Source organism: Gossypium hirsutum, chromosome D02 (genome assembly GCF_007990345.1).
Source record: "Gossypium hirsutum isolate 1008001.06 chromosome D02, Gossypium_hirsutum_v2.1, whole genome shotgun sequence".
NCBI lineage: Eukaryota > Viridiplantae > Streptophyta > Magnoliopsida > Malvales > Malvaceae > Gossypium > Gossypium hirsutum.
The window spans coordinates 61,123,243-61,135,091 of NC_053438.1; the positions used below are offsets into that span (position 1 = coordinate 61,123,243).

General features: G+C 30.1%; 2 protein-coding genes across 2 annotated transcripts; both read left to right on the plus strand.

The window, feature by feature from the left end:
* Positions 1 to 3,226: 3,226 nt before the first annotated feature.
* On the plus strand, positions 3,227 to 4,261 carry LOC107908260 (uncharacterized). The gene has a single exon (XM_016835489.2). It carries the CDS (start codon positions 3,396 to 3,398, stop codon positions 3,981 to 3,983), a length of 588 nt encoding a protein of 195 aa, XP_016690978.1. The 5' UTR covers positions 3,227 to 3,395; the 3' UTR covers positions 3,984 to 4,261.
* A 5,182-nt stretch (positions 4,262 to 9,443) lies between these two features.
* On the plus strand, positions 9,444 to 10,669 carry LOC107887693 (histone H3.v1). The gene has a single exon (XM_016811929.2). It carries the CDS (start codon positions 9,619 to 9,621, stop codon positions 10,522 to 10,524), a length of 906 nt encoding a protein of 301 aa, XP_016667418.2. The 5' UTR covers positions 9,444 to 9,618; the 3' UTR covers positions 10,525 to 10,669.
* The last annotated feature ends 1,180 nt before the right edge of the window (positions 10,670 to 11,849 follow it).

Consider the following 11,849-nt stretch of genomic DNA (forward strand, 5'->3'; position numbering starts at 1 on the left):
ATACATATATATGTATAAATCATACTTACCTTGGATTAGAACCAAGAATTTATACATATACAACATTCATACTTCCACTAAATTAAAAAAAAAACTATATATATACACATATGTATATATATTCGATCATTATGTATATAATTATAATTATAAATATATACATATTCATACCTTTATCTAAATTCAAAGTTTATTCATGCTATTACATATATTTTGAATCTATCATATACATGTATAATTTCATACCTAATTTCATTACAAGAGATTTTCATATATATACATGCCTATCCGAATCTCACCTTTACTTATATAAAATTTAAGCCTATAATTTAACTCAAGAACTTATACAAGATTATACTTGTATATTCGAAACTATCAAATACTTATATAAAATTCATACTTATACTTCAAATTATAAACATTTAATTACAGCTCATCAAGTATACAATCGATATACATGTATAAATATTGATTTAATAACTTTTAAATTGCTAATAGACTTACCTCGGATATCAGCGGACACGATCGACTATTCAATTACTTTCGTTTTCCCCCGATCCAAATCCGTTTTCTTCGTTTCTTGATCTAAACATAATCAAATTTAACTTTTTTTTTTCATCAAAACATTCAATTAAGTCCAAAAATACATAAATGGGAAAATTACCATTTTTCCCCTAACATTTTACACTTTTTGCAATTTAGTCCTTTTTGCACAAAACACAAAATACACAAAAATTTGCCCACACTAAGCTAGGGCCGAATGCTCATTGTCTTCATACAAGTCCACACATTTCATTTATTTCACATTTTAATCCCTCAAAAATTCATTTTCACAATTTAGCTCTAATTTCTCAAATTCACTAAAAATTCAAAGACAAAACATGTTAATCTATCACATTTCTTTCATTTTTCATCATCAACTATCACAAAGTTCAAGCATTCATCAATGGCACATTTCAAAATCATCAACAATTCACAAAATTAAGACATGGGTTTTGAAGTATTCAAAGCAACGATCTCAAAAACGTAAAAATTATCAAAAACCGAAAAAAGAACTAACCTTAATCAAAATTCAAAATGGCCGAACCCTTAGCTTGTTCTTTCCCTTTTCTTTTCTCTTACATTCGGTTAGTAGAAACAAAAAATGATAATGGCTTTTTACTTATGTTTGTTTTTATTATTATAATTTTATAATATATTATTTATTATTATAAACTTTATAATTATTATAAAAACTATATAATATATACATAGTGCCGTCCATTCATTAATTCAATGGAAAAATTGCAACATGAAACCCTCATATTAAAAGAACAACCACTATTTGGCCCTTATAAAAATAACCACTAATTTTTTATTTTACGCGATTAAGCCCTATTCTCAAATTAAGCACTCAAACAATAAAATTAATTTACGAAACTTTCACACATATAAATTCACACATAATAAACACAGAAAAAAATATTAAAATATTATTTTGACTCGGATTTCTGGTCCCGAAACCACTATTCCGATTAGGGTGAAAATCGGGTTGTTACAGAATATCTAATGTTATACATCTCAAACACATATCTAATGTTTTACATTATGACTTACCATTGGCTTGGCAAAAGCACAGATGTCCTTTCAGAGTTCTGAAACGGGTAAGTTGAAGGGATTATAAACCAAAATTAGCGTTAAGACTAAAGGTGAACCTGGTGTTCAATATAGACATGCCTAAGCCTATTTGTGCAGATCAAGAGGATCGCGATCGAGGCGAGTCATAATGGGGGGCAAGTAAGAGCGGTGACCTCTTACAATCGATATGTACAAGTGAGAAATACAGTTCGAGTTAGGTGATGATGGAGACATAAGCCGAGTCAAATGTTTCAAGGAGTGGAACTACCTGACAGAAAGACTAGTTAGGGATCAACTAAGGCATCAAGACTGTTCCAAAATGAGTCAAACCAATGTCATTCTGTGGACGCGACGAGGGCATTGCGAGAATGGGTGAGGGAGAATGTCACAGGCCGCAGATAAAAAAGCCTGTGACCATTGCGTATATAACGTCCCATAGATGACAAAAAATTAAATGAGGCTTATTTGACCCACATGAACAGGTCTGATTCGTGAAACCCATGGAGAAACCCATCTACTTAAAGCCTTGATAGCCTAGTGAAACACTTCAATAAAACTAGAGTTACCAGGGTAAATAGTGTAAATCCTAGAGGGATAAGATTGTATATAGTTTAAATCCATTAGGACTCTCAATTGTAGATAAACTCTAATCTTGATCGTCGATGTAACTCAATCTGTATCGTTGGATCTAGGGGAGCTCAACTATAAATAGAGACCTCTCCCTTCATTTGTAATCATTTCATTGATAGTTAAAGAATATATTGAGAGCATTTACTCAAACACTTGGTGTGCATTTGCTTTCTTGTGGCTTTTCAAATTTCTTGTTGCTCTTTTCGTTTCGAGTTACTTCTGCTATATTTTTCGGTGCCTTAGAGAATTTCCAGGAGAATTCTCATCTTTCGAAAGCTAGTCAAATTTGAAGTAAAGGAATCGTCTAATGCCACGCGGTTTGCCGAACTAAAGTTCTAGCCCCGTGACACTTATAAATCATTCCTTAAATGGGATTGTTGGGTACTAATGTGTACTCAATCAATTATGTTATTAGCCCTTCTACTCTGCGTAACTCCACGTATTTTAATCTGATCATTTTTAGTCCCTATATTTTTTAAATTTTAAAATTAAAATTGACCAAAAACTAGTCATTAAATTTTGTTAAGTTAAATTTTACTATTTTCAAAATATGTAGAAAATATATCATCACTTGTATAATGCATGCAAACTTGCTATTTCCACGTAATATTCACAAGAAAATCACAACATTTCAGATAATGTATTTAATGGTTATTGTTTGATTCAAAAGTAAAATTTTAAATTTTGAAAAAATATATACACTAACAAAGATGAAAATGGGAAAAAAAAAGTTGATTCAAGGTAGAATTTGACCATATGCATATATTTTAATGATTGAAGAGTAAACAAACGTAGCACCATCTGGGTGAAAATATGATAGCCTTTTTTTAGGGCAGCCAAAAGCTTACATTCTCCCTTTAACAAAGCAAATGCAACTTCCTCTTCTCAATTCTGCATTATTATGTTATTAAAAGAACAACGAGAATATATACCTCTAGTTGTCTATTTAATAAAGAAACTTCTTCCTTTTTATATTGAATTGAAACTAACCACACAGTATACCTGTTTTTGAAAACCAATACAGATTTTATTACATAAACTCTTGTCATACACAGATATATTGTTCTTGGTTTCCATTGATTTTCTCCAAAAGCCTTCCTTTGTCAACATCTGCTGCCTGGTGATCATAAAACAGAGAAGTCAAAAGAATGTCGACTCAAACACAACAACAGCCCGTTGTTGTTTACCCGACTAGTGTGTCAATGCAAGCGCCCCCGTCTCATTCGTCTCACTCAGGTGGATCTTTCACGACAGTTTTCATAGTAGTGGCAGTGATCATTCTTGCATCGGCCATATCTTGCTTTCTTGGAAGGTTCTGTGGTCGGCGCATGAATCAAAGGAAACCTTCCCCCAAGCGTAAACAGAGCCGTGATTTACGTCGACCTGAAAAAGGCGACATCGAGTTCGGGTCCGATGGGAGGATTAATGCAAGTGCCACTGCCAAACCAGGTGACCATGGTGAACCGAGCAAAGGGTTGGATATCAAAATGCCTCTAAGTGAACACGGGGATCCTGCAGGAATTGGAATTGGAATGCCTGGAAATGGATATGTGAGGGAGTTCAGAATAAGTGAACATGGGGATCCAGCAGGATTTGGAGTGCCTGGAAATGGATATCCGGAGTTGAGCATACCTGAGAATGGGATTACTGCAGGATTTAGAATGCATGGAAATGGTGAACCCATGGAATTCAGAATGCCGGGACATGGACACAATGGTGAAAACAAAGCCTGTTGATGGAGGAGCCCTCAAGGCCGGTGCATGATATTTTATGGCTCAAAATGAAGAAATTCCTTGGCTTCTTATAGTTACGATATTGCACATGTATTTATTTGCTTGTATTGTTCTTATTATATGGTAAAATTTTCTTTTAAGGAAATGTATCAAAAATTTCATATCAATCAACAATCACTTTGTTTACAGTAGTAGGGAAGGTGATTTGTTTTGCAGATGCTGTTGCTAAACTTGGGCTATCTCGTGTGTTGCTAGTTAGTACTTGGCTATAACCGTGTTCACAGGGAGTTGGTTTCTATATTATGGGCTTATTGTTGTTGTGCTCTTTTTGCCCAGAAATTGCGTTGGGTTTGCTAATGCCTTTTTAGCTCAATTTGGTTAACAAAATGTAAAGTTCATATCTTATATCTCAAGATTTTATTATAATTTTTAATGATTTTAATTTATTTTCTTTAAACCAAAACGAAAAAATAATAAAAATTAATAAACTGAATTGTGTAGTTCGTTGATAGGTCGTTCAAGTGCATCACTAAACTATAAAAATGGTTATTAAATTATTGTTTTTTATTTATTTTGGTCACTAAATTATTATTTTTTTCAATTTAGTCACTAAATTTTTTGAACTCAATTTTTTTGATCACTCTCTCTGTCTCCCTTTAGTTTCTGTGAGATGAGTAACGGAAAGCTGATGAGGGCTTTTTTATTAGTCTAAGAACAAAGTTAGCCCTCTAATATTTACACATTCTATCAATTTGATCCTAAATATAAAACATTCAACAAATTCAGCCCTCAATATTTACAAAATTCATTATTTTAGCTCAAATTTTACAAAAATTTGTAAATATGGATACTCATGAAGTATGCAAGGATTAAAGAGGGCCCAATATTTCCTCAACCCAACTAAATGAAGATGAAATTTTACAAATTTTGTAAATTTTGAAGGTTAAATTTATTGAGTTTTTTAGAATTTGAACCAAAATGATAAATTTTGTAAATATTGAAGGTTAAATTTGTTGAATATTTTATATTTAAGATCAAATTGATAAAATGTGTAAATATTGGAGAGCTAAATTTATTATTAGAGTAATAAAAAAAACCCACATCAACTTCCATCTACTTATCTAACAATAACTAATGGAAAAGTGACCAAAATATTTAATTTTAAAAAATTTAATGGTTAAATAAATAATAATAATAACAATTTCGTGACCAAAATAGAATAAAGACAATAGTTTAATCATTATAGTTGATCCTAAGTAAAATAAGGAGTTTACGATGAAATCCTACGGTGGCTTATTTCCATTTACCAAGGCCCAGAGAATGGTTGTTTAGGGTGTCTCCCAGTTCGACAGGATAGTAGGGTCCTCTCGACGCCATGATAGACGTAGGAGGCTGATTGAAATCTGAATGCAGCATGCTCCTTTTGATTTGGTTTGCTTAAGAATGTTGTTCTTTCTTGAATTTTTGTCTGGCCTTTTTTTTTTGGGGGGGGGGACTATTCATTGCTCTTCTCGTTTGGCCTCTTCTTTGTGAATTCCCAAATTTTAAGTGCATATATTATAGAATTTTTCAGATCAATTAAAAAGTGTAATTAGTGTGGGTTAAATTGAAATTATCGTAATAAAAATGATGACATATCATAATTATTATTTATAATTAATTTAATTTAATTTAAAATATAAATATTAAAATTTTATATTATCACTAATTAAAAATAAAATAATTAAGTGATAATATTAAATGATTATTTTATCTCTAATTAATTAAATTAATAAGAGACAAATAATAAATAAGAGAGTTTAAATCTGTGTTGAGCAATTAAATGAAGTAGTTAAGTTCTACAATAACTCTCTTTGATTCAAGTAATTGGCACTAAAAAAAAAGTTACCTCAAGCCATTCTCCGTATTCGTAAAAAACTCAAAAAATATTTGCAAAATTCTTTGAAGAAGTCCAATAACTTGAAGAACTTCTGAAGAACACCACACACGTTTAAAAGATAAAAGTTATTTCTGTAGAAAGTTGTCTTTAGTTCACTTTCAGCTGAAAAAAGGAGGTCTAAACATATTTCAAAAACAAATCAAGCGGACACTTAAACAATCTAAATCCATCCAAGATTCAATCAAATGAGTTTTATATCAAAACCGAGAAGAATCAATGGATTTTTTTGTATGTAAGTAATTTTTAGAGACTACAACTCTCTTTTAAAATTCTCTCTAAATTTTGAGAATAAAAACCCGTAGGTACTTTTGTAATAAGAAAATAGGGCGCCAAAACCTAGGTTGCAACTTGGCATAAATGAAGAATGGGTCGTTGAAATTGGAAGCCGCTACTCAGTCAAATTCAAACTGATTAAATTAAAAAGGAATGTTCTTCCTATTATTACATCAATCCTTTTCTTTGCCCCCTTCATTTCATTGCTTTTTGAAAATCTAATACTATTTCGTTCAATTTTCCTATCAATCTCTCAATCCAAAATTTTAAACAGGTTTAATTCCAAAATTCACCCTTAATATTTTGGAGTTTTATCATTTCAACCCTTAATTCTTTTTCCATTCTCACCCAAAACATTAATTCTTTTTTTTAAATAAGGCCAAAATGAATGGAAATTGTCGGCTAACTAACTGTAAACATTTTTGTGCCACATGACATGATACCTTAGTTGATGACATGATTGATGTGGCTTCATTTGGAGCTTTTTGCAACATTGTTGATGAGATTGAAATTATAACAAAAAAAAAAAGTTAAGGGATGAAGTGAAAAAAACCCCAAAATGTTGAGGGCGAACTTTGCAATTAAGCCTTTTAAATAACATAAAGTTTAATTTATTTGGTGGTTCACACCAAGATGTCAAGAAATGTTGAAGGTTGCTTTGGAATAGAAGGGAGTTGTAGAGGTGTTGTTCAATGTAAGCTCGATTATAAATAAAAACAATCGGCTACTTTTTTTCCCTAGTCAAAAAGTGTCTATAGTCTATTTGTTCTTAATAAATGGATATAACTATGGCAGGGTGAAGGAAAACCTAATTTGTAGTTGAGTTAGGATGTTTACCGTTCGTCTCCCACCTTGACTTTCAAAAGAAGCAGCCGAATTCCCAACAACGAATGGGTCTGGTCAACCTATTTTCCTCATGTTTACACCGCCACCATCAGATTAGCTCCCCATTTTTAAAAGACGAAAAGGTTATCCCGAACAACATCATCTAGATGGGTTGGACCATAATTGGTATTTTCAAGTTTTCAAACAACCCCCAAAATTAAATTTTATTTACCATTTTAATTACAATATAAATTAAACGCTACTGGGCAACCATTTTCTCCACTCTACTTTGAAGTGGTACCTATTGTTTCTACTAACATTTATTTATATACATATATTTTGTCAAATATTTTTTTCCAAGTAATATCTTAAATTCAATTATTAAGATATATTTAAGTATTTTAAGCAAATCAACTTTTTTATATCTCTAACAACATTAAAAAGAGAGTATTAGAATTTAAATACCTCATCTCACAATCACTAGAAGTTGAAGTTCCGATTATAGTTATTGAACAACTTAAATTGAAGTTTTTTTAAAAAATTAGCTCTCATATATTTAAATAAACAACGTTTGGACAAATTAATTGTAGGTTGAGTCTTGTAATAATAAAAAATTCATATTAGTAATTATTGATATAACTATAAGTTTTAGCTTTAAAAATTTTTAATAATTAACTTCATATTTTTCTTAAAATGTCCCAACAAAAAAAAATTAACTTATGAGCATATAAATGTATAAAATATGTTAATGAGTGTTTTTAAAATATTATTCAAGAATAATTAATATATTATTTATGTAACAATAATGTATAAATATCATGTTCAATATATTAAAGTCAAGACAAAAAAAAAAAGAAGCTATTGTAGTTCTCTAAAAAATTTGAAAATTCTTAAAAATGAAAAAAAAATGTTTATGCTCTTGAAAAATGATAATATATGATAAAGTTATACTTTGACTACCTCAAATTTATAATTTAATTCCAGCACCCTTAAAATATTTTTTTAGCGTTACTCTTGATTAAAGGTGTATACTTGATAAAGGGATTTAAAGAAAATATTTCTTTTTTGTCAAGGTTTTCAAAATTTTAAAAGAGTGTATTTGGATAATAATTTTTACATTTCAAAGTTTTTAAAATTTATTAATTTAAAAATATTTTAAATTAAAAGAAATATTTATAACAACCACAAACCTAATGATATCCACGTTGTAAATTTTTATATCATTTATTTTTAATATATTATATTTCTTTTATAATTATTTTTTAACGTGAGTAGCGCAACTTGAACTCAAGCTACACTTGGGGTGATGAACACCCTGACCGTTAAGCCAACACTTGAATTAATAAATATTGAAATGCTAGTATTTTTAGAAAATATGAATCCATAACTTTTTATATTGGTTAGAAAAATTCTTATCATTTTAAACATTTTATTTGCATATCAATTAGGTCTTAACATTGTTGGTAAAGGCTGAGACATTAGGTTCTTAAGCATATAGGTTCAAGTCTCACTTTGTGTATCATGTTTATATCTCCTGTCAACATGTCGGATTGCAATGAAAAAAACTATTAGTAGAAAATATAAAAAAAATAAGGTAAAAAATAACTAATAAAAATAAAAATAATCAAATTGTGACAAATTTATGGAAATAAAAACAATTGAAGATTTTATTTTATATAATATCTACTTTTACTTATAATTCCTCTCAACTCTTAAATAGAAGGAAATGTGTTTCATCCATTAATATTCAATAAAATGATTATCACCATTCAAATGTGTAAGACAGGTGTGAAAATCAATTTACGAATGATGATTAAATATAAGCAAGGATAAAATAGAGCTAAAAAATTGAATTGAGTGTGGATAATATGTTGGTTCAATATACAAACATGATGAATAAAGTTATTGATTAATTTTAAATAATATCCTGGTGTACTCATTAGTATACATAAAATAAACTTAAAAAGAGATTTCTAGAGCTCTCCTTAAAGAATCAGAGGTAATTAAGGTTAATAAAGGTGTGATGGCTTGGAGAGAAGTACCCATTGCATCACGCATGATGCATCCCGCCACCAAAATCTTTAGTTTTGGGAATTGACTAATCTTTGTTTAACAATACTTGCACATTTAAGGTACCATACCTAATTGACTTCTAGACTTTCAATATGAAATGAATTGACGTAATTAAAAGAATATTGGAAATTAAGAAATGTTGAAATATGGATAACCCAAGGAGCAGGTCAACCCCAAAGCCAAAATTCACCCTTCTAGACCCTCACGGGTGGAAAGCCTAACCTTACGCCAGCTAATATTAACACGTGTTACTTGTCCAACAACACCTACTTCGCCTGCCTACAATAATACTTTAATTTTTATTCCAAAAAGGTCAAATAAAACGTAATTTGGTGTTTTCTTGCATTTACATTATGGGTAGAAAGATATTTGCGCGTTCATATAATTTTTTTGAAACAAGAGTGGAAGTTTCGATAGTCCCCACAACCAACCACCTATATTTAAAACCCGTCACCCTAAACCCACTTCTTGAATTTATTATCTCTTATTGAAAGGTCTTATTGTGAGGTTCTTGTTTTTGGTTATGCGATGCAAGTCATGACTTCTTCTCTGCCTTTGTCTCCCAACTTTAATGACTTCTCCCCCACCGGCAAGTTCAGCCACGATTTCGGAGTTAAATTGCAGCTCAAAGCCGACGAGGAGCCGAATATGGAACAAGAAGAGAAACTGAATAATCAGCCGGGAATGGAAGATGATAAAGAAGACGAAGAGGAAGTGGAAGAGCAGAACGAAGAGGAGGAAGACGAAGAGGAAGAGGAGGAGGAGGAGGAAGAGTTTTCTTTTGTTTGTTTAAATCCCGATGGATCACCGATTTCTGCGGACGACTTGTTCCAAGATGGCCAAATCCGTCCGATTTTTCCGTTATTTAACCAAGATCTCCTCTACGCCGCCGCGGACGATGCTTTCGTTTCGAAGTCCGGAGAGGGTGACATGGCTCAACGGGCTCCGGTGAGGAAGCTTTTCCTGGAAGATTCACCGGACGCGACGTCGTCGGAACCGGCGGGACCGTACTGCGAGTGGAGAAGTGGAAGAACCGTAACGGAAGCCTCGCCGGAAAGTTGCCGGAAGAGCAATTCCACAGGGTTTTCGAAGCTTTGGAGGTTTAGAGATTTGAAGCTTCGATGTAGTAGCGACGGCAAAGACGCATTCGTCTTCTTAAGCCATCATTCCTCCTCTTCTTCTTCGTCGGTAAAAACTGAGAAGAAAAAGGAGAAAGAAGAGAAGAAAGACAAGGTGAAAGTAAGCGAAGAGAAACCGAAGGTGAAGAAGACGCAAAAGAGCATTAAAACGGCGTCGCTCTCAGCTCACGAAAAGCTTTACGTTAAAAACAGAGCCCAAAAGCAAGGGGATAAACGGCGGTCGTATTTGCCGTATAGGCAGGTCGGGTTTTTTACCAACGTCAATGGGCTGAGCAGGAATGTCCATCCGTTTTAGGTTGTATTTTTTTAGATCTTCTTAAATTTAATTAATTATATTTGCTTTGTAAATTTTGGAAGTACAGTATTTTGATTTTTTTTTTCCTTTAAGATTATATTTTGATGTATTCTAATTTGTCTATATAAAAAAACTTATTGAATCAGTGCATCAATTTTAGGGCTAATTTGGTAATATTTTAAAAAATTGCTGTAGAAAGGTGTTTTTAAGAATTATTTTTGAAAAGTTTAATTTAAAATTTAAGTGTTTAACATGGTTCTCAAAAAGTACTTTTGAGAAATAAAATGTCCATTTTAGATATGTCATTATCAAGTAACAAATATGTATTTAAATAATATTTAAATTAGTTAATATAATTATATTTTAATAAGAATATAAAAAAATATTATAATTTGTTGTTAATATTTTAATATATGAAATATAAATTTTAAATCTTTTTACATAATAAATATTAATTATTTATAAAATTTAATTAGAATATATAAACTATATTTTAAATATTTAAATATAACCATTAAATATTTGTAATTAGTATTTTAAAAAATATTTTTTTATTTTTAATTAATGATTTTAATACATTTGTAATTAAGCACTAAGAAAAAAAAGAAAGTACTATGTTATTGGTGGGGTGAAAAAGTAATTAGGCGCCAAAAATACTTTTGGGAGAGAAAAAACTAAAATTTTTAGCTACTCTTTTTCAGAAGTGCTTTTGAAAAATACTTCTGAAAAGCTAAAAATTTCAGCAAAAAACAACTTGTTTTACACAACTTTTCTTCCAAAAGTGTTTTTAGAGTCAGAAGTGTTTTTTTTAAGCAATGAAGAACAAGTCCTTAGGGCTATGAGAATTCATTACCTTTTTAGTATATTTTTTATTAGTTATAAAATTTTAATGTTATAAAATATTATATTTAGTGATTAAATTTTTCAAAAATTTTAAATTTTTATTTAAATCACTATTTTGTTATTTTTTTTATAGCTACAAATGGACTTTAAGAAAAAAAAACATTTGAGTCTTAGTATTAAATTTGCTATTAAATAAACTCTAGTTGTTAATTAAAAAATAAATTAAATCTTTTATCTTTAAAATTAATTGATGGATCAAACAAATGGCAACACATGATAACTTAGATTTAATCTTATATTTTTCTCATAAAACTCATAAAATATTTAAAATGTATAAACTTACAAAAATTATAAAAATTCATAAAATATTATAAACATTCTAATAAAATTTATAAAATTAAATCAAAAACATAAAACATATTTAAAATTTTATAAAAAAAACTTATAAATAATATAAAAATTATAAATTATAAAAAAAAGTC

Bases quoted from the DNA above. Each gene is read 5' to 3' on its own strand.
- LOC107908260 (XM_016835489.2), top strand. From the start codon at position 3,396: ATGTCGACTCAAACACAACAACAGCCCGTTGTTGTTTACCCGACTAGT.
- LOC107887693 (XM_016811929.2), top strand. From the start codon at position 9,619: ATGCAAGTCATGACTTCTTCTCTGCCTTTGTCTCCCAACTTTAATGAC.